This window comes from Leuresthes tenuis, unplaced genomic scaffold, assembly GCF_036924035.1.
Source record: "Leuresthes tenuis unplaced genomic scaffold, fLeuTen1.0.hap1 SCAF_22, whole genome shotgun sequence".
In the NCBI taxonomy this organism is placed as follows: Eukaryota; Metazoa; Chordata; class Actinopteri; order Atheriniformes; family Atherinopsidae; genus Leuresthes; species Leuresthes tenuis.
Genome location: NW_027325376.1, coordinates 10,597,597 through 10,624,801, shown reverse-complemented (window position 1 = coordinate 10,624,801; position 27,205 = coordinate 10,597,597). Strand labels below are relative to the sequence as shown.

Here is a 27,205-nt window from a genome sequence, read left to right as displayed (position 1 = left end):
CATTTCAACACAAACCGGTTATACGTCTTACGTGTTTATCTGAGTCTGATAAGTGCTGATACTCTACTCCCTGAGCTGTTGCCTCGTTTGCAATGGCATCATTTATTTATTTTTTTATCAACTTTTTTATCAACTTTTATCAACTTTTTCAAAAGTGCTGAACTCGAGGAGTCATTTCCCGCTCTTCATGTCTTGATTTAGAAAAGCGAAACATTCGCCCCATAAAGAACAGCTCAGTAAATGTGGTGGAAATAACGCGTAAAACTGGAGTTTTATGCATCTGGCCCTTGAGGTTGTCCAGTCAAAGTCTGACCCTGATGCCAGTTCGGCATGTCTGTGGAGGATTGACGGTTCCACACTGAGCGACCTCCAGCGCAGGTTCTCCACGGGACGAGTGTGCCAAGATGTTTCCTGAGAAGATTTGAGGCTGTCACTGTTACAGGGGATGATTTTAGCTGGGCACGAAATGCACACTGAATACATTGGAACTTGAGTTTTTTTCATTTCTTTGAAGTGATGATGATAACGCACATTGTGGGACTCATCAGAGGGTCTGAACATTTTTCCATTGGCTCTGTAATTTTAAAGAATTTTCTGTCTTATTCATCCACACAGATTATAATGACTTTTCAGCTAAGTCGTTGAGACCGTAAACGAGGGACCCAAGAGATTTTTCCACTCCTCGGCTCATTGTCGCCTTCACAATAAGCGGACTCACTTGGCCTTTATGCTCTTCCCTCTGTAGGTGCAAAAAATTTACTCCTGGTTTTTGGCGCTCCCTAAAAAAAAACAGGATGCCAGAGTTTACTTCCTTTTGATGTGAGCATTGTGTTTGATTACAGATGAAGAAACCAAAGAAAGACACTGAACATTATGGGACACAAGGGGGGAAAGAAACCTTTTAACTAAAACATTTTAAAGCTGTAGAATTGATTCATGTCAAAATGTAGGACTTTTTAGGACTAATTTCAGGTTTTAAATGACATTAAATATATTTGAATTTTTGGAAATGCATCCAAGAAAAGTTGATGTAAATGACTAATATGGAGCAATGCATGTCATTTTGACACCGGTGTCTTTACAACCCAATTCCAAGTGTATTCCAATCCTCGCTTAGAAAAGACGATATTTGTTGCTCCCGCACGCAGGTATGTTTGTGTAATCTTGGCTTGGCCTTCTGAGTTTAATCAAAGAAGTCACTAAGGTTGATAAAGAGGAAACACATTTGTTGAGGAACTGCCAAGAAGCAATTTCCCATCAACACTATGGGCAGTTAACCCTTGGATGCTCAGCTGGGAGGAACGGTGCAGGAGTCAGAAAAACACCGACCAAATCGAACGCACACCTGTGCCAAGAGACAGGGGGAGGAGATGTAAATGGGATATTGTGCCTCCGTTTCTATTGTCGATGCCTTTGGTTTTGATTTATGGACAATGGAGACTGTGCTTCCTGTAGTTTTAATGGAAACACAAACCAGCATGAATTAGGATTGTTTTTATGTGAAATGGCCGCTCCTTCGCTGGAAGAGGGCTGCAGCTCAGCTTAAGTCGCTCTCACACAGGACCACACGGGTTTGTTTCAAGTTGAAATTCATGCACAGTTTTATTGAACAGTTATATAAAATACTTCTCATAGTTGCAAGTGCATGCCTCATCTGCCGACAGTTTTGAAGTTTAAATTACAAAAGCAAGGCTTCATGTTGTGTAGTGAATTACTTGGGCACTTAAAGCAGTTCTTAAAAAAGATCTCAGTATTTTTTTTTTGTTTCATCTTAAAGTATTGAGCAGTATCAAACCTGTAACTGATATACAAAGCAGAGTTCCAAATAATAGTAATAGGAATCAAATTACACTTTCTGTGGCACATTTACAAAACAAAACAAAAACCGATTCACCTGTTATATGACACAAACAGCTAATCATGCATTTGGGAGATCCACATGTAACCACACACCTCACAAGAATTGTCAAACATGCTTAAATGGACTGTGTGCACTTACAAGCGCAGGTTAAAAATATGATTTCCTCATCCATCTTAGATAATTAAATGCTTCAATTACAAAAGGACTTGAAGGCATAGAGCATCATGGTGTTAATTGAAAGTATGCAGGTATACATTTCCAGTATATGTTCACTAAAGCGCAATATATCTCAAAACAGGCCTCTACAGCCAAGGTATTCAGATTTTCTATTTCCTTTGTTTGATTCTTAGAAAACATGCATAGGCAGACACTTTAAGTTTATTGTACTTTTTTTTTTTTACACAATATAGTTTCTCTATTTTTTACTTTGTTCGCAATACTTAAAAAGAGAAAAATTAACACTCAATTCCAGCAAGCCACGATAAATCCAGCCCCCCCCCCTCCCCTTTTCCAAAAGAGACAAAAAATAAAACATATTTGCAAATGATAGATACGCAAGTGTAAATTCCAGTTATGAAACTCAAGAAAATAGGTATTCATTACCAAGTTATTTAGCCATTATACAGAAAAATCAGGTCAAAGCACACACCAAAAGAACCTGAGGTAAGCATATGTACAAAACCATAAAACGCTCCATTATTTGGCATTTCGACAACATTGCAACATTCTTCTTAAGACTGCCTAATTCATTTCAGAGCTATTTCATAAAAGTAGCAAAAAGAAAAAAAAGTTATCAATAAATAGTCCTTATTTAGTTTGTACACCCTTATATGTTAAAAACATTATCTCATGTTCTGTCCTTTTTAGTGCTGTATTTTTGTAAACGTACAATAGTTAGTAAGAAGTTACACGACTTTCCATTTCGGTGTAAATGAGCAAGGGTCTTCCAAGGAAAAAAAAAAAAAAAAAAAAGAAAGAAAGAAAGAAAACCTGTCACCTCTACGGTCTCTCTTCCCCGGTCTCTGTCTTCCTCTCTGATTAACTGTGGTGTGGAGTACAATCAGGCATATTTAGGGCCTGACCGCTCAGAAATGGGACCCGAAAATAACTTAGCAGATTTGACTATGAACTAATATTATGAAGGCATTGCCAAAGACTAGCAAGTGAGATGTCCCCCAGTTTCAGCCAGTTGCCTCCCTCCTTCACACTTCAACCCTCCCCCTCCTTTTTCACTTCTTCACCCTTTGCCCCTTTTCTGCGGTGGCGGGCCGTGATGAGGCTGGGGGCCAGGCAGCCCCGCCGGCCGAGGTGGCGCCTGCTGCTGCTGGCCTTCACTGGATGTTGCTGCCGCTGCTGGTGCTCCCCTTGGCGTCTGTGCCGTTGGTCTCCGAGGACAACGCCTTGTTGAGCGAGTTGAGGCTGGCGTCCGAAGGCAAGGCGTCTCGCCGTGGCGGCATCCTCTCGTTGATGCGGTCCAGACCCTTGGCTTCCTCGAAGCTAGTGATCTTGTGCTGGGGCGAGAAGCCTTTGATGGCTGTTGAGATGTGAGAAAAAAAATGGAAAAGAAGGGGGGAAATGAGGGGTGGTTTTTAGACGGACAGGCTTTAAACGATTAAGATAATGGGGTCACACTTGCTCACATTCACCCGCACACCACCAGACTTAGCTGTTTTTTTTGGTTTGATTTCAGTTCACGGAGAAAAAAACAAACTTGTTTTACTGGGATGGCATGACGGCTGCATCGAGGGTTGCATCAGCTGATCCAACTGCAGCTCGACCGTGAAAACTGAGCATGTTAAAGGCCCCGTTTACACTTGGGATAATGTGTGGCGCCAATCCGCAAAGACTGCTTTTATGGAAAAGTTCAACAGCTTGGGAAATCCACAAATTCTCTTTCTTGGGTAGAGCCAAATGAGAAGATCAATAGTACTTAGCATGTTGGAAACAGAACCTGTCGTTTTTCTTCATTTAGAAACAAAAAAATCTAGTTTTGGTCAGTTGTGCCGAAGCTACCGATGCATGGAAATAAAAAAAAAAATCAGTACAAATATATAAAACACTACAGCACAAAGCAGAGATGTGGATAAGCATGACTCTCCTGCATGTCCATGTTGTTCTTCTGATTGATCAGGACTCGTGAAAAGCCGGAGCGTTCGGTCTGCACGGTTTTAAGTATTTAGAGAAAGCTGGCAGACGTGGAAACTGCTGAGTTGTTGTTAAGTCTTACTGATGCCGTTTCCACTCCTGTCGCAACGTCACAACATCAAAATGTAACGATGTCAACGGTTGCCCCTCTCGACTGGAACAAAAACGCCTCGTGAGGGGAAAGAGGGGTTAATGGTATGAAATGGTCGAAGCTCTGAAGGCTTGTTAAAGTTGATCGGATGGATGGAAGTAAGTTAGGTCGTCTTTCATGTGATTTTTGTCAACTAAACTGGTGGCAAAATTCACATTTCTATAGGTTTTATTTGGATCATATACTCGGATTTTGCTCCGTTACGATATGTCTGTCATTGGTATTTGCTGCTGAGGTTTTCAACAAAGTTAATTTTTTCCGAATGTGTCACTTTAAAAAAATGTTCTGGAGACGTGTGGCATGAGTAACGGGTCCAGCGTTTCCTTTTGAGTGAATACTCAGAACATGCTGTTAGTCAGAAGTGACGCAGATGCAGGAAATGACTCTTTAATGGTTTGTTGCAGCTCTGATGCAGCTTAAGAGTCCTCCGCCTTATTCTTTTTCTATAGTAAACGCTACGAGTGAGAACCGGATCAGACTGAGAAATGTGGAAGCTCGGTCGGTGGCTGGATAGCAGTCGCTACGTAGTCCCGCTTTAATGCATGTCGAGTATCAGTTTAGAAAGAAACATGAGGAAGAATGCAGGCTGAATTCAACACACCTCTGCTGTGTGTGTGTGTGTGTGTGTGTGTGTGTGTGCGCGCGCTGATTTCAGGTGTTTAAATAAGACATTTGAGGGTGGCATCAACCATCTCATGTAACCCCATCTAAGGAAGAAATCGTTTCACAACTTGTTGAACTGCTCATTCACCCGAACATACAAAGCTAAAATAACTCACCAACCTTTGATGTTAACTGTTTAAAAATGTGTTGTTTTTTTTTTTCAAAAAAAGACAACAGCTTATATTTCACTTATACATTTTGAATGATTAGCTTCAGATGATCATGTGCTATGAAAGGTGAATAACTCGTCTATATGAGAGGACAACACGATAATACCACTTATCAGCACTTTAGAGAATGTAGCTGGACAGACGTAAGGATGGAATAATCCTTCTAAATCTATACATCAGGCATCTGCTGGCATCAGGGTCAACAGGTTTTCACTGGATCACAGATCCATGCTTTAACAGCTGTCGTGAGGAAACCTCCACAATGCGGGACCGTCTAATGGCCATCTTGGGCTGCCGTTAAATAGATATTCAACATTGTTCGCACTCTGGAAAAGTGTAAATGTGGCCCATTTCAAAAATCACGCTCCAGAACACCTGAGGACCCCGAACATCCAGATGGCCAATCACATCACAGCTTAAAACATCAAATAGGGGAGGAGAATGATCAAAGAAACAAAAAGAAGATTAAAAGAAAGAGGGGTGGGGGGGGCGGACAACTAAAGTGGAGCCCACTGAGACATTCACTTCCACAAAATAGAACCACGTGGAGACTGAGCTCACGTACAGAGACACTACAAATACTTGGGGTGCTAACGACTTGTTTAGCCTGCTTGGAGCATGCAGCAATTAAGGTTTACTAGAAGGTTTGAGGGGTGGAAGTCTCAGTGCGATTCAAATTAAATAAAAACAGGATCAAATTCAACTGAACTGAATATGGGAATTAAAGGAAAAATAAACCATTCCCATATTCAGCTTGATTGAGGTTCCTTTTACCTGGAAAAGTTTGATTTTTTTCTTACTTCCACCTCTCACAAAGACCGAGGGTCTCGGTGGTTATGGGTACAATGATTGTAAGAAAAAAAAAAAGTGACCCTTATTAGAATGAGAGGGGGAGGGGCATCATTTTAGAGGACAAATTGGGGGAGTGTGGCGAGATGGGTAGTGTAGTTGTGTTGCTGCATAGCACAGGTCAGACACAGGTTATTAGCAGCTCAGAGGAATAAAACACGACACAGCAGGGCCACAGAGGATCCACATGGAGAGTGAAGCAGAGAAGAGTCTCGACACTACAATGGACTGTCCTCTATGGAGCTAAAGTACTGGACAATTTCAGTGTAAATAGCAGCTGGCAGACTACTATTTAGCTCGCAGTTGAGGTTGTTCTTGCGCCAAAGGCGATGTGAATGAAAGAGATTTTAGGTAGAATCCAATTTAGATTACTCCTGTGGAGCAGTAGTCCATCAATTCAGATTCAGCCTGACAGACATTACGTTCGAATACAACAGCAACAACAATGCACAACTGCTTCAGTTGTTTCAAAGGGGAAAACCCACCATAAGCTTTCATAGCAAGACTTCATTGTGTTGTGTGAGGGCAGTGCAAAGGGTACACTAACCTCTACAGTGGCAGAAACAGGCTCGTCATTAGAAATTAAACTTACCATGCAATTCAATGCTTTCTCTGTTACTTTATTAACGTATTCCATTTGGACATTGATGGGATGATTCTTGGCAGAAATATTTTGGATGCTGTCTGGATTAGATGTACCATGAGCTGTGGGACTTTGTATCTCTTAAAGGTCCTGAAAACATATTCATTATAAACATATTTCTTTACTCTAAAGGATGCCATTGGAAGAGTTTTTCACAGGACAGATGTCTAAACTACAACCCCAAATCAGAAAAAGTCTTTCCACAGCAATCTCTTGCCCAGGTGATTATATCAGCTATTGATTAATGATTCTTAATACAGTGGCCCCTGAGGAATGGAAGATCATGTGTGTCCAACACAATTAATTTTCTCTCGATTCATTTAATTGCTTAATGATATTTCACACTGTAGAGAAACTCTTAAATCAATTCCAAATCTTTCATTGAGGCACATTGTTTTCACTTAGAAGATCTTCTCACCCAACAAGCAGGAAAATCTGGAGATCTTCTGACAAAACTGATGACACTTTGTGTTCATGCCGTCTGCAGTGAAAGAAAGTCGAAATAAATCTAACCCGTCCCAACTTTTTCTGACTTGCGACTGTACTTTGATCTGATTTTGGCTTGAATCTAGTTCAGAAAAAGGTCATATCATACAAAAGCAAACAGTGAAATATGAAGCCAGGTTTTCAGGGGCTTTAAGAATACGTTTTCCAGACAGGCTTGTAACAGCTGCCTGAAGACTTGATGACATCATGGAAGTATTCTCACTCCCCACACTGTGGAGTGCAACCTCTACCTCGTCACTACAGTGTTTCTCATTGAGATCATTTGCATGAGAAAGTACATTTAGCAGTTCTCCTGAAATGTAAAGCCAACTACTTTAACCCTTCAACTTTGACTGTACAGCAATCTGTGACAGTAGTATAAAAAACAACCACTGAACTGATTTTCATTTTGTAATGCTGGGATGTCTCTAGCATATGTTTTGCTTTGCACTCACTCAGAATCACAGGATGACCTCTGTGATCATGAAATCTGTGCTATGAAACGCGTTCCCCTTTAAAACGTGCGACCAAGATATTTCCTTCCTTACTTACTTCTTTTTCTGTTAATACTACGCCACATTTTGTTAGCCCAAACACCCAAACACACTATTCAAGCACCAGCGAGATGGATGAAAACCCAGCGGAGCCCCCTTGCTATTGCCATGAAAAGCAACAGAAGAGGGCGGCCAGACCCATTTACCTTCGTCAGCCTCAATAGCTTCAATAGTAGCTGAAGAGAAGAAGAGGGGGGTTGCAAAATGAATGAGAGAAGTGAGCAGAGGAGTTCAATTTGTCCCAGGAACAAAGTCAATGAGCAGCAAAGACAGCCAATGCCGACAACAAAGGTTAACGTCATCTCCACATTATATGGCAAAAAGGACAGGTGGATGTTAGCAGAGAGCAGAAAAGGTGGAGAAAGAGGAGAGAGATGAGCCTTAGTGATGAGATTCATATCTGTAAAGGGGAGGTGACACGTGTTTGTGGCAGCAAACCTCATGGAGAGGACTGCGTCTTTGGGGTACTTTGAAAAAGTCTAACGTGGGGGGGGGGGGGGATGGGGGGTTGTAGTGGCAGAACAACAAAAAAGAGAAAAAAGAAAAACCAATATTGCAGGAACAAACATTCATAGCAAATACGACACAGTAAAGCTGGAAAAACGTTAGTTTGCTTCCGTTACGCAAATAAGGGCAGACAATAAGAAAGCAATGCTGGAGGTAGAACAAATGGAAAACGGGAATAAGATTTAGGAGCATGAGGGATTGTGGCTTTTATGGTTGCAGTTTGTCTGAGATAACAGCACCACACAGGAGACGCATGGAGCTGGGCTGTGGACCATATGGAGTTGCATCTGGAAGTGCAGGTTAAGCAGCTCATGATGTGAAATATCAAAGGTGCTGGCGTACTTTGGTTGGAGCGTGAGGGGAAGAAACCTTTCAGCCACTTACCAAATACCAACAGTCATCCTGGAGGTTATGAATTTACACAGAACACAACTGCATAAAATCAGCGTCACACTGAGACAGGGGAGAGAGCTCAAAAGTACAGATGACTACGAAACATATTTCCATGGGGATGAGTAGAAAGCACAAAAAAGAAAAGAAAAGCACAAAAGCAACAAACTCAACAGCACGGATGATGTAGTCAACATCACAGTAGAAGCACACTGGCGTCTGCCTAAATGAGGGGAGCAATGTGATTCTACTAATGTTGCAACAGGAATCTCGGAACATCACTCTACCTTCACTCTGGTTCTCTTTAGTGTCAGCTGCTTTCAATAGCTTGAAAAACAAATAATCCGCAGCCACTATTTATTTATTCATGTATTTTTTTGTCATAAATTAAACTCATCGGGACCACTGCTGTCAAGCTTGTCAGAGGAAAATGTCTCTCAAAGGTACCAGAGTGGTTGGCGGTTAAAAATGCCCTTCTGGATGAAAGCTAAGTAAAGATGCTGGAAATCAGCTGGGCTTCTACAGAGACGAGCATCTCGTCCTTCACAACTCGGATGTACAGAACAGCCAGCTTTGGTCCCTTCTTCCTTCAAAGTGAACAGTCGATCTTGTTCTATAAGCGTTGTCAGTGCAAAGTTTGGCCATTCAAATGGGTCAGTTGGTACCTGCGATGCCAACTGGTTCATATCATATTCATTCAATTATTTCTTGTGTTGATGCATCACCTTGGAAACCATCAAAATGCTTTCTAAAAATCCTGCAGCTCAGGCAGAGGAGGAGACAGGCCGCTTCATCGCTCCGTAGCTGCTGACTACAATGTTGTTGCCATCAAATTCAAGTTAAAACATTTGATGTTTTCTATGTTCCTTGTGAATTAAATATGGGTTTATGAGATCTGCAAAAATGGTTGCATTAGATTTACATTTACATTTTACACTGAATGGGTCATTTTGGAATTGGGCTTGTACTCGTTTTTCTCTTTCGTGCATCATATGATGACTGTGTGGCACACTATAAAGTGGATAGAAAGCTCCACAAAATGACTGACTCAATACATATCTGGATGAGACAGTGTATGGGTGGACAATTCGCACACAGCTTGAAATGGTGACAACCAAATGCTGGAATCGTTGAATCTACCTTGGACTTAGTTTAGCACAACAATGGCTCAAATCATGATATTTTCCTACCAAGAGTGAATGAATGAAAACAAGAAAGCGAGGAAACGGTTGGTGTATTGTACTATCCAAACAGGAATTTTACAGTTAAAGTGCCACAGACTCTCATGCAGTGCACCTCCCCACAAACAACCTTCCTTTTCCGCCTAATGTGGACTTTGTGCCTATCCCCAGTAAAAACTACACAATGATGTTTGCTCCGTTGATGTGAATGGGTGACCGCTGCCTGCTGGCACGCAGAACTTCCTGGCCCAAGTGTATGGGGAGGAATGTGCACTGATAACACCATAGAATGGTATGACAATAAGAAAATCGAGTGAAGGGAGACATGTATCAAAACTCAAAAACACAAAATATAAACTCCTCCATTCCATCTTTGATGAGAATTCTTTAACTGTTACTGCTGCTGCAAGCACTCACTTTAACGTAAAGTTTAATGTGTCATGTGCATTCTGGGAAGTGCTAGCTGATGTCGTGTGAGAACCTGTGAGAGGAGAGGGAAGTGGTCTGGATTTCTGCTTTACTTCCGGGAATGACAAGGCAGACAGCAGCTGTTCCCCCTTTCACTCACAGTTGTTTGTTTCAATTCCAATTTGTCTTCTGAACAACATCTAACTTTACAGAACAATGCTGAGATTCACAACTAGCTCTCTAAATCTGGACAATGAAGCTCTGTCAGGAGTCGGACTCAATTTGAAGCACTCCTGAAGGCGATTACAGAAAGCCTGAGTATTTGAGTATCCTGAGCTGCAGCAGCTTGTCAAACTCGCTGAGGGAGTGTTTGGAATTGAGAGGATGAACTGAACTCTAAACTTGTCTCACAAATACAAAAAGATAACACAACAGAGTACTTGCACAACCGATAATACCTGCAGTTTCTAGAGAGAAAGGAGAAAGAAAAAGACATAAGTAATATTTGAGATCAAACCAGTGGAATACAGAAAACAGGACTGGAAGACAGGGTATTAACGCCAGACGATAAGAGAGGACACACTGAAGAAGACAAGAGGCCAAAGAAAATCTACATGACATTGTTGCGGAAAGTTGCATTTAACTAGAAACACAGAACTACATTAAAGTTGAAAATAGCCACATAGAGCAGCTGCTTTTGGTTAGTTGGATTAAACTAAACACACAGGATATTCCAGGAGTGCGTAAATAGACTTTTCTCCAAACACTGAGTTAGCATTGAATTCGGAGTTCTGCTTAGTAAGAGAAACGTGTGCATGTATGAGAATCCATCCTGGGGGCTGTGGATGGGGGTCTTGGTGACAGTCTTACCATTCTGCAGCTTTTCTTTGCCACCGGACAGCACTCCACTTGGTAGCATGCCTGTCGGGGTCAGTCCCTTCAGCGTCAGCACGCTCTCACTTTCCTCTCTGAAACAGACACAGAAACACACACACACACAAGTTCCAAGGTGGCACTTCCTTTACGCTCATTTTATTGTTAAAGACCACCCAGTAATAAGAAGGGGTGGGTGCAGAAACCAGTAAACGGCCCTCCGGCTAAATTATTAACACTTGAGTATAGTTTGAGAAGCTGCAGTGTTATTGGTTCTGCTTTTGGTACAAGAGATTTACTTTTGACTTTTGTAAATGTCAATTTTTACGACTGTCAATAAGATCAAGAAATTCCAGACTATTTCCAACTCTGAGGTGGTGATACGCCTCTTTCAGCTTGTTAGGATCAGGCTTTTTCTGGGTACAACTTAATCATGAGAGTTAGGCGTTAAAGTGGTATCAAAATACTTTTTTTGCCCAGTAGAGGGCAGTGGAATACGTTTTCAAAACAAAAAAAAGACAAAGTATTACTATAACGTTGCATAACTGCACACAGAGCAAATACAGGGTCGTTTTATTGTAATGTTTGCACAAATTGAATTGAACAGTTAATAAATCTTAAAATGGGGAATTATTTTTGCAGCATAAAGATAATACAAAATAGTTACTATTCTCTGTAAAAAGAAAGTCATCGTGTGGAGTTATTGCTCTGGACAGGAATGACCTCTAACATTCTCTGCAGAGCTGAGGAAGCCTCTGATTGAACACACTTTGTATTACTCCATTGTGCAGAGGGAGTGCGGCATTGCCCATTACGTTGAGCAGCTTTTACAACATTTTTCTTTGTATAATTAGTTTCAAGGGCTCCAGAGCAGTCCCCCAGCACAGAGCTAACTTTCTTAATCAGTTTTTTCAGTTTCTTTGAGTCACTGAATCTGATGCTGCTGAAAGAACAGAAGGCTGCGCACCAGATTGTTGTGCACTAATAGATGGGATGATAGTTCCCACACCATGCCACAAAATGGTTGACCAGGCCCCTGGTCAGCTATCACTGATGCACTGCAGAGTTGTCGGAGTATTTCTGAGCTTTACTGGAAGTCTGAGGCGTACAGAGTGGAAATAAATGGAGGGTTTTGGAGCTTTCTGGAGCTTCTCCATAACAATGCAGTCTGAGCTGTATTTAGACTGCATTGTGTTAAAAGAAATCAAAGAACGAATTCCCCACATCGCTGCCTGCTTTGTCCAAATGATCGCGGGCTTGTTGACCCGGGTAGATGCCAGTATCTTTAGCGCCAATCCCAGAATAATAAGAAAACTGTACAATATCATCTGATATTGTAGGTTGCTCAGTCTTTTGCTGTTTTAGTTTGAAGCAAACACAACAACGGTGAAATTGACGTTTTCCACGGTGGCATACCTGAGCACAGAGAATACCCTGGCCATCTTTCCAATGGCACGGATCTTGTTGCGAATGACTTCTTTACGGGCGGAAGCTGTGGCACCTACAGGAATCAGACACCGGGGAAACTGTCACACAAACAGCGATTCATAGGCGTTTCATACTAAAGAATGTGTGAATTCAATCTGCATTTTACTGTCTTTGTGACTGTTTCAACATCTAAATGCTTCTCTAAATCACTTGGGTGCCATCAAACTGAGACACAGTATGTTTGTTGTACTATTAGTTCTAGTCAGGAGTGCGTCACAATACAAACAAAATGTGGTTATTGAAGTCTCAAGTTCAGATTACAGAGAAAGTTTGCATCACATCGGAGCAATTCTCAGCATTCAGTGCATTCATGCTGCCTTTATATGTTTTGTCAATCACAGTATGAAGCTGCAGTCCCTCTTACACGGTATATTCCCCAGGCAGTGCTCAAACATGTTTAAATGCGTTAGTGTAAATCATCTGTAAATGGTCTGGTCCCTGTCCAAACATGTCTGTTCAGCAAGTTCGGTGATCACTCGCTCTGTGACTTTTCCTGTGCTGTGTTTTGGTTGTGGATACTCCAACATGACTTTTCCTGGTCAGGAAAAGAACATTTGAAAACTGATTTCAAGGCTCCAGGGACTCAGCCTGGAAAATGCAAGAGAGTGAATGGTGGAAATTAAGTAGAATGAGGTAAAGGAGAGAATGATGGTCTGAAGCCATACGTTTCTCTACAGGACTCGCCCTCTGCAGTATTAGTGATAATGTAGCTTTAAAAGCACAGGATAGATTCATTTGGCTGATGAGAATCACCCTTTTTTTTATGCCTTTCAAACCTTGCAAAAGCAGGAGCATGTACGAACCTTATTGCAAGAAAAGTTGGTTTGTTCTAAAATGCAACAAAAAACTGAAATCTGTCATTTGTTCACTATTTCCTAACCTTTATACAAGAGACACAAGCCCAAATAAATGACTGTCAGTGTCTTCTCTGACCAGCTCCACTGCTGTTAGAAAAAACTTGATGTCAGCTACACACTCAAACTTTGTGCCTCTCTCCCAACGTTTTATTGTGTGTTGCTGGCATCAGATTTCAGATTTGTTGATTTATGAATGCTGTTGTGGGAACCGTTTTTTGTATTTGTTTCTGTTAGGTAAAGGTTTAGGAGAATTAGAATCTAGGTTGTTTTTTTTGCATTTGAACTTTTCCGCACATGAGGTTTGTAACGGTGACACGTCAGACACGTCCTCCATTTCCATTAAGAACAACACAAAATCTCAGTTAAAAGGTGCTTTTAACAGTGATGTTAGTGTACAGACTCTTGAAAGGCAGACAGCAAGCAAAAGTCTAGCTACTGCTGCACACACCAGTATAGCCAGTGTTTGTACCTTTTTTGGGGGGATATATTAGCTGTCCTTCTCATGAACCACCCCCAGAAGAGAAGACAAGAGAAAGGATAGAGAGATCAGTGGATGGCTGTAGAATGAAAGATGATGTGGAAGAGAAGGAGGCGAAATAAGAGGTGACAGAGCACAACAAGTGTAAAGGAAAGCGATGCCTTGAGCACAAAACTCTGGAAAACATAAAAAAAAGTAGAAATTAGATGAGTAAACCAGGGGCGTGACAACGTTACAGCATGAGAGAGAGAAAGACAGAGGAAAGAGAAAGATGTCAAAAGGTAGATGTGAAAATGTAGTGAGGCTGGAAAGATCGATGTAATAGCAACTGGAAACCATGGAAACAACGGCATGTGAAGAGCATGGCAACAAAAAGGGCACTGGAAGGGAGATCATGAGTGAGAAAAGAGAAAGCATAGAATAATTAAGATGTCAACAGTAAAAACAGATATGATAACAGTAGAGTGAAGATGGCTGCAAAACTTAAGAGGAAAAAGAGCTCATGAGGAGACAAAGTGAAGGCGAGGAATGACGAGTGCAGAATTGGTGGCTCGGATAGATTAACTAAGGAAATGAGTTGATGAAACATGACTAGATGTTAAAGGACAGCTCATAATTGGAGGACTGGTGTCGTCTTTGAGCTGTTCAAATATGAAATGTATATTGAAAATATAATTTATATATCTTATATATATTTATATGCAACTCCTGGAAACCCAGTTGTTACTTCTAATGAATGCAAATCCAAAATGCATTTCAATTTGATTGGACATTCATTTAGAAATACAGCAAATGGAACCCGGAGCACAAGTACAGAGAATGTAAATTTATAGTCTCGTATCAGTTTTCCCTGATCCTTCAATGACGGAACATTTCAAATGTGGTCTAGATCTGGCAACACCCCGGTAGCTCCACCCGTGTGTGAGAGGGTCAAACTGTGTGAGGATGAGGGGAAGGACTGGTGAGATCACTTCCTGTTTGGCAATAAGGGCCGGGGCAGGGGGAGGAAAAGTGGTCATCTCAAAGCAGATAACCCAAGATCAGACATGTCGCTGGTATGTGATGATAAAATGCATGAAAAAACGGCTGAATAACTATGGTAAAAATGCTACCGTACACTACCGTCTTTAAAGGTATTTTGAATATTGAAGCTTTCATTTTTAATATAGAAGTATATCCACTGAGAAGCCAGTTAAAACAATGATTCAGTCATTTGAAGTCTAATCTGTAATGCTAAAATGTTAACTCAATGTTCTGCTTAAATGCATAAAGATGATGTGTGTTTTGCACATGCAGTTTAAGTGTTTTAAAACAATGAATGGGAAGAGGTTTCCCTCTAGAGGAGCTAAGGCAAACTTCAGTGAAAGCGAGCAGCTATAGGACTTACCATCCAGCTCTTCGTCGGTCGTCAGCTCGTCATTGGAACAAATGCTCAACACGTTCACAAGCATCTCAGTCACTGTGAAGAAAAGACAATCAACTGCAAAAGCTTCTGAGGAAAGAGCTGAGCTGCTAGTCACACGAGATGAACAAAAAAGGTTCCCCTGATTAACTCCACCCTGCAACGAGTGTGTAATTCATGCTTTCTTCAATTTTACAGGATACAAAGACTTCTGCAATATAGATCTCTGCATACATTTAGTCCCCCCCACACTTCTATTGACTCCTCTATGTCTGTGATGTATTATTTTATATTTGAAGAGAGACCTCACAACTAGATCATTGTAAATCATTATACTCCTGCCTCAGATAACAGGCTGTACCTCATGTGCAGATGGTTAAAACATGCCGCAGCCCTTTTTCTGATAAAGCAAAGGGAGCCATTACTGCAGAGGTGGCCTCTTTCCATCAGCTGCCAGTAGAATTACGGTTTTGGTTTGCTATACTTGAAGCCTCTGAGTGCATTTCTGAATTGCTGTGATAACCAAACGACTCATTATTCACTTTTGCTGCATTTGCCTCTGGAATTATTAACTCTTCTTTTCAGACTACTCTGTTCTGCTAAAACTATTAAAAACACACAACCCCCCCCCCCCCACACACACACAATTATGTTCTCTGAAGCTTGTATAAGTACCATAAAAATGAATCCTTCTTATTAACTTCAAGTATATCTACCAACCAACATCAAAAAAGAAAGTAATGCCCCCTCTCTATTTTGAGGTTCTAATCATCAGGACATCAAAAACATCATGAAAAAAATAACATTTGTCCCTTTAGTCCACTCTTATAGCTTCTGCAATTAAAAGGGTAAGTGGCAGCCAGGTGCTGCATATCAATTATATTTGATTAATTGATCATCAGCAAGTGTGAACATCTCTATAAAAGCAGATGATTCGTCAGCTTGAAGGTCTGCAGCAGTCAAGTATGTGTTAATCCAGTGCCAATAACATTGCAGTGATCTTAGAGAAGCAACTGTTGCTGTCCATCAATCTGGGGAGGGTTATACGATCATTTTCAAACAATGTGCAGTTCATCACTCTACAGTGAGAAAGATTATTCACAAGTAGAAAGATACCAATCTTCCCAGGAGTGGAAGTCCCAGCAAGTTCACCCAAGGGTCTGTCTGTGAAATGCTGTGCAGTGAACTACGTCTCAGACTCCACAGGCCTAAGTTAGCATATTAAATGTCAAAGTTTAAGACGGTACAACTAGAAAAAGATTAAACAAGTGCAGCCTGTTTGGGAGAGTTGCTAGGAGAAACCCTCTTCTCCCTACAAAATAAGATACACAGCACAGTTTAAATCCACAAAGCTGCATATCAGCACAAACCCCTCATACAAACTGTCAAGCACGGTGGTGGAGGGGTGGTGATTTGGGCTTACAGTCATGGAGTCCACCATGAACTCCTCTGTATACCAAAGTATTCAAGAGTCAAATGTGGGACCATCTGTCTGACAGCTAAAACTTGGCTGAAACTGGGGTGATGAAGTAGAAAGTGAGCCCGAACACAGCAGCAAATCTACAACAGACTGTCTGAAATGCTGTGTTAGGTCCTTAACTGAGTCGTGCATAAATGAAAGCCCACGACACTCGTTGAACTAAAGCAACATTTTAAAGAAGAGCGGGCCAAATTTCCCCCTCAAGTTATAGCTGCTGTAGGTGGCTCTACAAGCCATCAAATCATGGAACGCATTTCTTATTTCAGACATAGTATTAATAAACAAATAAATCAAGACAAGTCTGATTGTTCATCATTCTGATGCTGTATCGACCAAATTTTCAGACCTGGAACGAACTAAATGCTATCTCATTGTGTCCTGATACATCAAACTGAAGGAGGGTGTACTTTATTTCCTCATTTACTGAATGTATTCACACAGCATTTGCACATTTCAAGTTAATAAATAATGCATAATAATTAATACATTAACGAACTAATGAAAATACTCGAGTGTCTGGAAAACATTTCTGAAGGCTATTTTCAATACTACAAAACTTGTGGAAACAGGATTTGATCTGATTTTCTATGCTCAGCGTGTGTCTGCCGGCTCACCCTTCTCGCCGACAAAGGGCAGGGACCAGGTGAAAACGTCCATGAAGTTGGGCAGCCAGTAAGGGTGAGGTGAGCAGTTGAACTGCCGGATGTTCATCACGTTGTTCTCGTACTTCAGCACCGCCGCTGTGGACGCACAGAAAAATTCATCATTATTACGCCGCAGATGCCATCCAGCACGCTGCTACTCTGAGGAGATTTTCCTGCCAAATGCTCAAACAAACAAAACGTGTGCAGCGAAGTGATAAAAGTAGGACACTTTATATACGATACTGTTTTATAAAACTCAGTTTCTAAAGCTTCTTTGTTTCTCAATCCACTTGCCAAGAGGAGCTAAATCATTATTATAAAATTCTAATCTTAAGGTATTGGGTTAAAAGTGTTTCTGTGGTTTATCTTTCGTAGTTAACGATTCCTTAGCGGCAGATGTTGTGTTGAGGTGAGCTTTAACAGGACCATGATTACCACAGAGCTTCAGCCGGCAAAGAACACAGAGAAAGAGAAAAAGACTCACTTCGGACTCATCAGTCAACCTCTGGTGATGACCAGAAATGAGATGGTTCAGTACGAAACTAGCTGCACAGATACCCAACGGCAGATCTTTTTACACGGTCCACTCCCATTCTCACAGGAGGAAAAACTAACGCAAAACTACTAATGTTAACGACAAACTGCAAAAGATTAAGACTAAAGTTTAGGGGAAAAAAAAAAAAATCCTCCTTTTATCTCAAGGTTAATTTCCTCTGTGTATTGATTACCGCCTCCGTGGTTTGGGAAACATGTCTGTCATTAAAAAGGATTGGATACATGAATTACACCACAGAAAGCATTTCAGCTCTATAAGGCTGAGCACTTTTCATTAGGTAACAGAAAAGCAATTTCTGGTAAGGAGGCAAGCCGAGAACAGAAAGGAACAGAAAACTCATGTATTGATGTGCAATGATTACAATGGTACCGAACACAACGACCGCCATTGTTGTCTTCTTAATATTTCATCTAATCTGACATGTACGCTAAACCATTTAATGTAGCTGCAGGGTTTCAAGAATTCATACGAGTCTGGAATATTCACACAAAGCCCCATCAAACCTCAACTTTCTGTTTTTCTCTCTCTATAGATTTTAATCCAATTAAACAACAAGATGGAACATGCTCATTTCTGCAGCTTCAAATTTACTGGATAACATCAATTTAGGCAGGAAGGTGAGTCAATTACCTCACTTATTAACATTTGGGAATAGCGTCTGATGTCTGATAATATCCCCATCATACATGTTTTCAAAGATGCCACATTCATGCAAACTTCTACACATAAGAGCTTTGAATTCACATGATTCTATTGATCATGCAACAGGACAGACTCCGGTGGGTGTGGTTAAGCTGGTGTTCGCTGTTGGAGTGTATCAAAAGGAAGCAGAACCAAAGCATCACAGCAAATAAGCTGTACGTCTGTTTGACAACAGCAGATCTGAAAGACACACAAAACAACTGCAGTGACAGTTGCCCCTGCTTACATACTGGATATGCTGTAGTCAGTATATTCTCCAGCATATTCAGTAAAATACCAGTTGATAATCACATGGTATCTGTGCACATAGAAACCTCCTCCCAAACACTGACCGTGTGGTATGCCCCATGTGACCTCCTCACCCGTGATTAGGGGCACAGTGTGAATGTGGGTGCAGAGGCAAACATGAGAGCTGCCAAACATAAATATATCCATGCTGTAAATAGAAGCCTCGGCTTTTCTAATGCACAAGGCCAGCCTGAGGAAAGCGGACACCGTTGCTGGGTCACCATTGGGGACTTTCCTGCCTCAAGCTCAGTCATAGCTCGCCATCTAACCGGGATTCCAGGCAGCTATAAGCTCAGGTGCGACACACAAATCAGGCCACAATTTGCCAAGATTTGCCTGACTGCCTGCATGCCCATGTGTTTCAGTGAAAACAACAAGTCACAGTAACCCATGGAGTGCAGTTATTATGCAAATTGGAGCTTGAAGTACTGCAAGGCACTACATTCCACTGCTATCACCCTTCAGTCCCCTCCACACAGACACGTCCTCCAATACAAACTGAAAACTCTCTAAATGGGAACATCGACACACTGGTATAATTAATGTGGCATTATTATCAATATCGGCAAAACCCTGCATCACTCCGACACACTTCACTCAGATGGAGCTGTGGGTGTTTATCCGTGTGTGTTGGCGTGCATGAAAGCAATCGAACACGTGGGCAGCCATTGCATAAACATCACAAACTGCATAAACATTGTTGAGACGCTTGATTGAATGCAGCCATGGAAGCCCAGAGGGAAAAAGGCAGAGCGGGGGAGAAGGTCAGCTCCCCTGCTGTCGCTCCTTTAAATCAGATTCCCTTTAAAGGAACAGAGACACCCGACTACCTCCACTGGTGCAAAACAAACACGTTCAGCTGAGCTCTGGCTGAGAGAAGTTCAAGGCCCACTTTTCTTTATCAGAATACTTCACGGAACATGCAGATGAGGGTGACATGAGTGGTACTTTGTTTCTCTGTCATTAGAGAACTCATGACAACAAAAGCACAAAGTTATTTCTCACCCAGAAGAATTTAGGTCCCGTTACGTCCAACCTCTGCATGGCAGCCACTAGAGGTCTCTGCTGCTCTGGTGCTGGTTAATGCAGCAGCCGAGGCCCAACCTGCTGCAATGCTTACACAGATATTGCAAGAAGACACCCGCTCATTAATTATTCATAAGGGAGTGCCTCTTGCTGGTTTCCCTGGTAACGAGGACTGTTAAATCTGCTTTGAGACCACGGGGAGATTCCCACTGTCTTTCCCCAACACTTAATGCTGACTGCACAGCTGTCTATAATGCCTCTGGTATAAAGTTCCACTTGGTTAATATTCCAAGCCAGAGCATCTTGGTTCATTGCATTCAGTACTCAGATGTGTGTACGGCGGAGACTGCTGTGCACTAAGGGTTAAAACTGTTCATTTCCAGAATGAATTAGTTAAACATTTGCAGTATCACTGAAAACTATAAATAACCTGTTGTACCATCTGTACTTCTATGTTTAGTGGCTTTGCTCAAGTAACCAGGACCTTGCACTCAAGGCATCACAAAACAAATGCAACAGCAGAGCAAACTGCAGAAATAACACAACAGTATGACAGGACAGCAGTGTGCAAGAAAGCAGTGTGACAACGTTACGTGACACAACTTGGCACTAACTGTGAAAAGGTCCCACCATTGCAAGTGTCCCTATCCTATTTGTAATTAAGAAAGATAAGAATCTGAATCAGTAAAATCAAATGGACACCATCACAAATAGCCCATAACTAATAATATGTGCAGAAGTCCTGAGCCATCCCTACTTTTTTCTAGATTTTGCTTCCATGCAGCCAGACTTTCCTGGAATCTTTTAAAACGGTCTTGAGCAATAGTTCTCTGGTCTTTCAGAGTTTGTCTTTGGACATTAGCTGCTTCTTCAAATATTTTCAGTCCAGTCCTTGTACCCGACTGTTTTGTACTTTATTGCTTGTTAAGCCACTTAATATTGGCCCATTCAAGCACAAAAAACGCTCCAAGCTAAAGGGATGAACCAGTATTGTGTATACACAAACAACTTAGTAAAGAACCAATTTTGAATTTAATTGAATTTAGGCACTTTGTTAAAAGCAGCCTGTCCCAAAGACACATCATTTGTTGCAAATTCTCTAGTTGTATCAACAACAAAATGCCAAAGATAGTTACACCGTCAGAAAGTTGTATTTTTGCTCCAAAAAGGTGATCCCCACAAAGCTTTTACCCAAAAACATGCCATTGTATGGCTTGGGAGCAGTGTGCCCCTGAAAAATTCTGAGGAAACTGGATAAGTGGAGAATAAAGAAAGAAGTGGCAAACCTAAAAACTATCTACAGCAGATGAACAGTATGTAAAGATGATGTTCTTAAGAAATAGGAACAATCCAGCAAAGACCTGACACAGAACCTAAGAGATGCATTTGATCCTTCAGTTCATCCATCAGAAGCCTCATCAGACATGGTCTCCATGGAAGGGTGGCTGTCAAGAAGCCATTCTTAAGGAAGGGAAACAGGGAGAAAAGGCCGAGGTATGCCAAATGACACAAGAAGTGGACTGAAAATCAGTGGCAACAGGTCTTATGGAGGGATGAATCCTCCCCAGAGCCCGGATCTCAACATTATTGAAGCAGTGTGGGATCATCTGACAGAGAACGGAACAAAAGGCAGAAAACATCCAAAGAAGAGCTTTGGGATGTCCTTCAAGAAGACTTTAGAACTATTCCTGAAGACTACTTAAAGACTTTACTAAAAAGCTTGTCTCAGGCAGGAATCACACAGATGCAGTTATCTGGAGCTGATGCTTGGGATTGTAGCAACAATCAGTCATGACAAACGATTAGTAAGGCGATTTCCCTGGTTAGCACTTCAGAAAAGTTGAATGTTCTCATCTTCCCACTAGATTTGTCAACTTCCCCGAATTCAATTTGGCAACACAAGACGTCTCTCCATTCAAAGTGAATGAGAAGCGATACAGCTGACGCTGTATGTGTATAAGGGAATCTGGCCTAAGAGGGTTCTTAGGGCTGTGTTAGAATAAATTAACAAATATTTGACTTTGTTAGAATTGTACTAACTCTGGTTTGGCCTCATTTTCATCCATGTTTGCACGTTTCACCACGTCACTGCACCCGTTTCCCATTTTCTTGGCAATATGAAAGAAAAAAAAAAGAAGAGTGGCTCGAGACTTATGCACACAAATCTGTCCTGCATGACGTTATGTTGCTCATTTTTCTTGTTGGACACAACGTGAAAAGTTCTGAAGCAGAACCATGTTTACAGAACAGCAATGGGAAGCCCGGTAATGACCAGAGTGTCAACAGATGGATGAGGATCTGCAGGCAGGGATACTCTTGTCCGTGGCACAAGCCACGAGAAGGGAGAAACAAATTCCCCGCAGAGCTGGCGTCATCATTGCTCTAGCTTCCATCCTGCTCTGTATTCCAGAGGCAAAACCTGGAGCCAATCATCCCACTCCATTTCACTGCAGGAAAGAAATGGAGAGCTGAGTGATACCTGTCCAGGACATCACTAGCTGAGTGAGCCAGATCCTTTCACTTGGCAACTGGATCTTCCTTTTTATTCATTCAAGTTTCCACTCCATCAGTCCATTCTGGTCTCTACCTCATCACTGAGCAAACCACAAGAAAGGGTCTTAAGAGGGATCAAATACTTCACTCTCTTAACAGCACTGGCAAGATCACTTTTTACATTTCATTTAAGCAACATAAGTATCAGGATTCATTGTTGGGTTTCTGGATGGGTCAATAATGAAGCAGCATTGAACATTCCACTAATGCAACAGAGCAAACAATAAACAGCACGCACAACCGCCAACTACACCCTCATCCTCCTCCATCTCCCTCCCTCTCCACTGCAGTCACTTCAAGACTGAGGAAGATCAAACAATGAAAACTGCCAAATCACTGCTGTGTTTCCATTTAAGCACAGCCTCCCTGCTGGCTAACAAGTGTCTGCCCTACTTTTTAGTTTCACTGGTGCAGGGGTCACAGCCATGATGGACAGCTGGTCAACACCTGACACTTAACAGCAAAACCAAACGCTTTGTCTGCAAAGAAGGAGGAGGTTTGGGTGGCATCCTGAAACTGGACTTCAGAAAATCCAATCCTCAGCATCATTCACGTGTTGATTATCATGAGTCAGCTACAAGTTCAATTTACTGCCGCCTCCTCCTCTTTGATGGGAGGTGCACCGCTCGTGACTTTTTCCTCCCACATGGAGATGCCTCATTGGCCAGTCTGGTCAACTCCCAGCTAAGGATTGATGGGAGCTGCTGATGCCTCCTCCCTTCCTTTGAAGATTTATTTGCCCACTTGACTGGCCATCAATCACAGGGGCGTTGCTTAGTGGGCTTGGAGCTACCGCATGAAGCTAAGGGCAGTGGGATTCATTACAGAGGCTTCGGTTCTACCAATGGACCCCTCCTACATGACTAATAAAAAGAGCACCAAAAGCAGACACTGGACTGCTCTGGTTAGCTGCGGCTAATCCATGAAATTGTGTAACTGTGAGGGGGGAAAAAAAAAATCCATCAAGCAGAGTCAAGGAAATAATTGATAAACTGAATTGGGAGCAAAGTAATTTATTGAAGTTTTAAAAGCTTGAACATAAAATCTCTGGTCAGACTTTTGGCTCGGGGGATGCTGATTTGCTCTGGAACTGTTCTTTAAGCCAAAATTCTTTCATCAGAAAACGGATTAAGCGAGAGAGAAGGCTCGTCAGACAATGAATGATGAGAGAAACACTGTAAGAAACATACACACCTGCTAAGTAAGATGCATCTTTGTGCCTAAATAAAGTCAGTACCAAAAACAAACATATTAATGTTCCTCTTACTGACAGCCACCAGGAAGCATCATTTATCAACTGCTGGTGGGCCACATGCAGCAAAAAATGAGTGCGCAGACGGATGACTTTAGATGAGACTGAGACTGAGCGCGAGTGGCGCAATTGATTTTCCAGGGGATTGCAAGCCAAAGCTAAAAACACTATGTGCCTGACATCATTTTGTTTATATTGTCTTGTGTTGACTGGGAGCCATAGGAAGATTAGTTGACATGGAACAAATAGGTTCCCTAATAATAAACAACAATTCAGACGGGCACGTCGCCACACTCTTTCCATCTTGCGTGGAGTCGGCTCATGAGGAAAAGAGTAAACGAATGGAAGCTCAACTTACACAAAAGACAGCACAATTGTAAATGAGCCAGGGGAAAACAAAAAAAAAAGGGACACCCCCTTCTCCTGTGTGTAGTTTCCTCACACTGCAGCATTATGGCGAGTCATCACGAGAGGAGCTGCAAAACAGCATGTCCCGGCACCATCACTCTTTCCTTCCCATTTCCATTTCCTGTGCTTTGCCCATTGCCGCCTCCATTCCAACTATGCCCCCACAGTTAAAGCAGATACTGTCTGTTCTGCGGGGAAAAAGTGCTGACTCATAAGCACAAAGGCAAGCCTGTCTTGGTGCATGGGCGCAGCAGCGCAGCATAGGGCTCCGCTAGGTGCCAAGTGAACCGGCACCGGGCCACTTCATCTCACACAAGCTCCCTCCCCACAGTAGATCTAAATCAGTGTTACAAAACTGTCTGTGAATATGGAGTGGAGTTGTTTTCCATTGGAATACGAAGTCATAGAAACGTAAATGCAATTATTTTTAAAAGTGCCAGGTACAAATAGCTGCCTTATCAGAGATTTCTTTCTTTTCCCCTATGGCAACACAACTGAAATAAACACCACTCTCAACCATTTTTACAACGTCAAAACAAAGACGTGACTTTTTCTTGCCCTGTGCCCATAAGACACATTAGCTGGATGTTCCGTAACAAACAAAACAATTCACACAACAATGCTTTCCCTGCAGCAACGTCAAGATGGCGTCAGAAAAGCATTTCGACTCATTAAATGCTGTCCGTTAATTTTACTCAAATGTGAGACTGGCAACTGTCTAACTCCAAGTCGCCCTGAGGCAAGCTGAACATCACACTGTGGTAATCGTGCTACACACCCCTGCACACTGATAACGACATATTCCATATCGATACGATACAACTAAATATGACATACATTGTATTGGCATATAAATTAGTCTTGGACTCAAATGCTGTGCACAGAACCACCTTCTCTCCTTACCTTTGTTGTTGTAGACATCTAGATAGTTAGGTGCTGAAAAGATGGTGATAAGGGATGGGAAGCCAGTAGTCTGACTCTTTCTGTACATGCGATATCTGGTGAAATGTCCAAAAGAGAAGGAGTGATTAATATCAGAGCATAACATCAGCAGTGACTGCATTATTTTTTTTTTTCATGGCCCCTTGTTTTCACTTTGGTTGTGTGTTTGTGTCAAGCTGATGCATGAGCAGTAAGGACACCTCAGTACACCCTCAGGAGAGCAAATCCCTGTATTACAGATGAAACAAGCCCAGGGGTTGACATCACACCGATCCAAACCAAATCTGAATTAATGGTGAATGTCTGCATTTTGTTGTGCAAAGTTAGGATCATCTGCAGCTAACCTTCAGGATTTATTTGCTGGACATAAACGGAGCCCGGTAACACGATTGCATGTGTGGTCGGAGGCATCTTGGGGGAACTATCTCATCTGAGATGTGGCGAGATGTCCCATGTGACCACGCTGTGGGAGCACATTGGTAAACAACTTTGTGCCATGCCTCCCACCGCCTGAACCTCGCTCAGAGCAAAATCAGCTTGGCACATCCAACCAACTCTTCGTTTCAAACTTTTCAAAGAGCTTTTTCATTGCTTTGCCTTGAAATACTGAGTGCACCATTTGCTGTCCCTCCTCTGGTGTCCATCTTTTGTTGGGAAGTTGGGAGTTCTGACCCAGATCTGCATGAGTCACTTGTTGCTTCACATTTGACTCTCAACACCAGATTCCTTTCCCTCTCTTTGATTAGCAATACCATTCTCGAAGTTCACCCTCTCAAACCCGCTCTCTTAACAGGCTTAAGAAGCACCACTGATAACAAAGGAAGCCTTTTCATTTAAAAACAGAAAACAGGTTTTAAATCACTGCTGTGTCGCAGTCTGACGAGAGCAGGCAAAAAAACACTCACCCAGCATCCTGCGCTTCGTGGGCCCGGATGATAGATAATAAGTTATTGTGTTGTAGAAAGTCACAGACTGCAGGGTAGCTGTTGAATAAAGAGACATTTAGTTTACTCATACATCAAGAAAAATCCCAGTAAGCTCAAGAAGGACAATCAATAGAAAGAAAACTAAATAAGCCAAAGGTGTTATTGATTGTGCTCCGAGGAAGAGTGGACAAAGAACCAGAGCTCAGGCAAAATATCCACTGCAGCTCCTGCAAAAGCAGAAGCTGTAAAGAAGACGTTCATATCTGAAATCTAAAGTGAGTTAAGATTTTCATTATGCTTAACTTTAAAATGAGCTTGAGTATAAGACCAGGAGGTGTAATCTCTCTTTCCCTTTCAGAGCAACTAAAAATCTACAGTATGACAGGATTCATATCAGACTCCTTTAAGAAAAATCAAAAGCATGTTTTATGCTCATGCTGATCTATTCAGCCTGAGAGTGGCAAGACCAAAAGCTTTTACAATCAAACTGTGGTACGCTGAGGCCTCAGGCTTTTCTAACCCCCCCACCAAGAAATTTGAAATTGAAAAAAAAAAGCATTTCATCCATAAAAGTATTTGAACACAATATGACTTTGAAGGCGCATTGCCAACATACTCGTGACAAGTGCATCTACCAAACCCCAATGGATGTCAGGGTTAGTGAATCGTGGGATGCTTTTTAAATGAAGACAGTAAGTGGCAGCTCGCGATGAATGAGTGACACTTCTGCTAAAAACACTTGAATGTGGGAGGTTTTCTTTCCTCATAAGAAGAGACTAAATGCAAGCGTTGCTCTTGTTATCTTTCCTCATTTTGGTTCTACTTTTTGACTTATTAAAATACTGTAATAGTCACTTAAAAGCTTTGTCAGCACCGTAGATAAAATGTTAGGGCACTTTACAGCCTGGTGTGAGGCAGACAGGAGACCAATCAAACGCGGGCATCTCCATTATCTTCTGTGATGCCAAAATAATGTCGCTGCTATGTGTCAGTCACAAGAAAATGTGTCCTGTTGTCGGTATGAATGGAATATCGGACCCTTCAGGGTCGCCTCACTAGCTTTCCATTAGTTTGTGTTCAGGTGTTATTCAGTGCAGTGATCTTAAGTTAATAGAGTTTGCACAGAATCCATAAACGCCCCCGAACGCCCAAACCTTTTGTGGTTCATTGAAGTAATATGATGTGCTTGTTCAAAATGGATCTCACTCTAAGTTCTGCAATGCAAGCCCCACACCCCTGCAACAACAGAACAACAATGAACACCCACATGGTGCAATCAAAACTCAGAACGATAAATCTTCTCCTACAACAGCGGAAAGAAA

At 41.8% G+C, this 27,205-nt stretch overlaps 1 protein-coding gene across 3 annotated transcripts in view; it reads right to left on the bottom strand.

Annotated features, from left to right (window-relative positions):
- Positions 1-1,572: 1,572 nt before the first annotated feature.
- Positions 1,573-27,205, bottom strand: part of LOC140281438 (protein phosphatase 3 catalytic subunit alpha) — a 66,334-nt gene continuing 40,701 nt past the window's right edge. The window contains exons 7-14 of one of the 3 annotated variants that reach the window (XM_072375868.1): positions 25,863-25,940; positions 24,919-25,013; positions 17,201-17,326; positions 15,092-15,163; positions 12,298-12,382; positions 10,879-10,976; positions 7,669-7,698; positions 1,573-3,395 (exon numbers count right to left, since the gene is read on the bottom strand). In XM_072375868.1, coding sequence (XP_072231969.1) covers positions 3,193-3,395; positions 7,669-7,698; positions 10,879-10,976; positions 12,298-12,382; positions 15,092-15,163; positions 17,201-17,326; positions 24,919-25,013; positions 25,863-25,940 — 787 coding nt within the window. In that variant the 3' untranslated portion in view covers positions 1,573-3,192. Of the gene's footprint in view, positions 3,396-7,668; positions 10,476-10,878; positions 10,977-12,297; positions 12,383-15,091; positions 15,164-17,200; positions 17,327-24,918; positions 25,014-25,862; positions 25,941-27,205 lie in introns of all 3 variants that reach the window. The other 2 variants (XR_011909746.1, XM_072375869.1) reach the window with 2 other exon arrangements.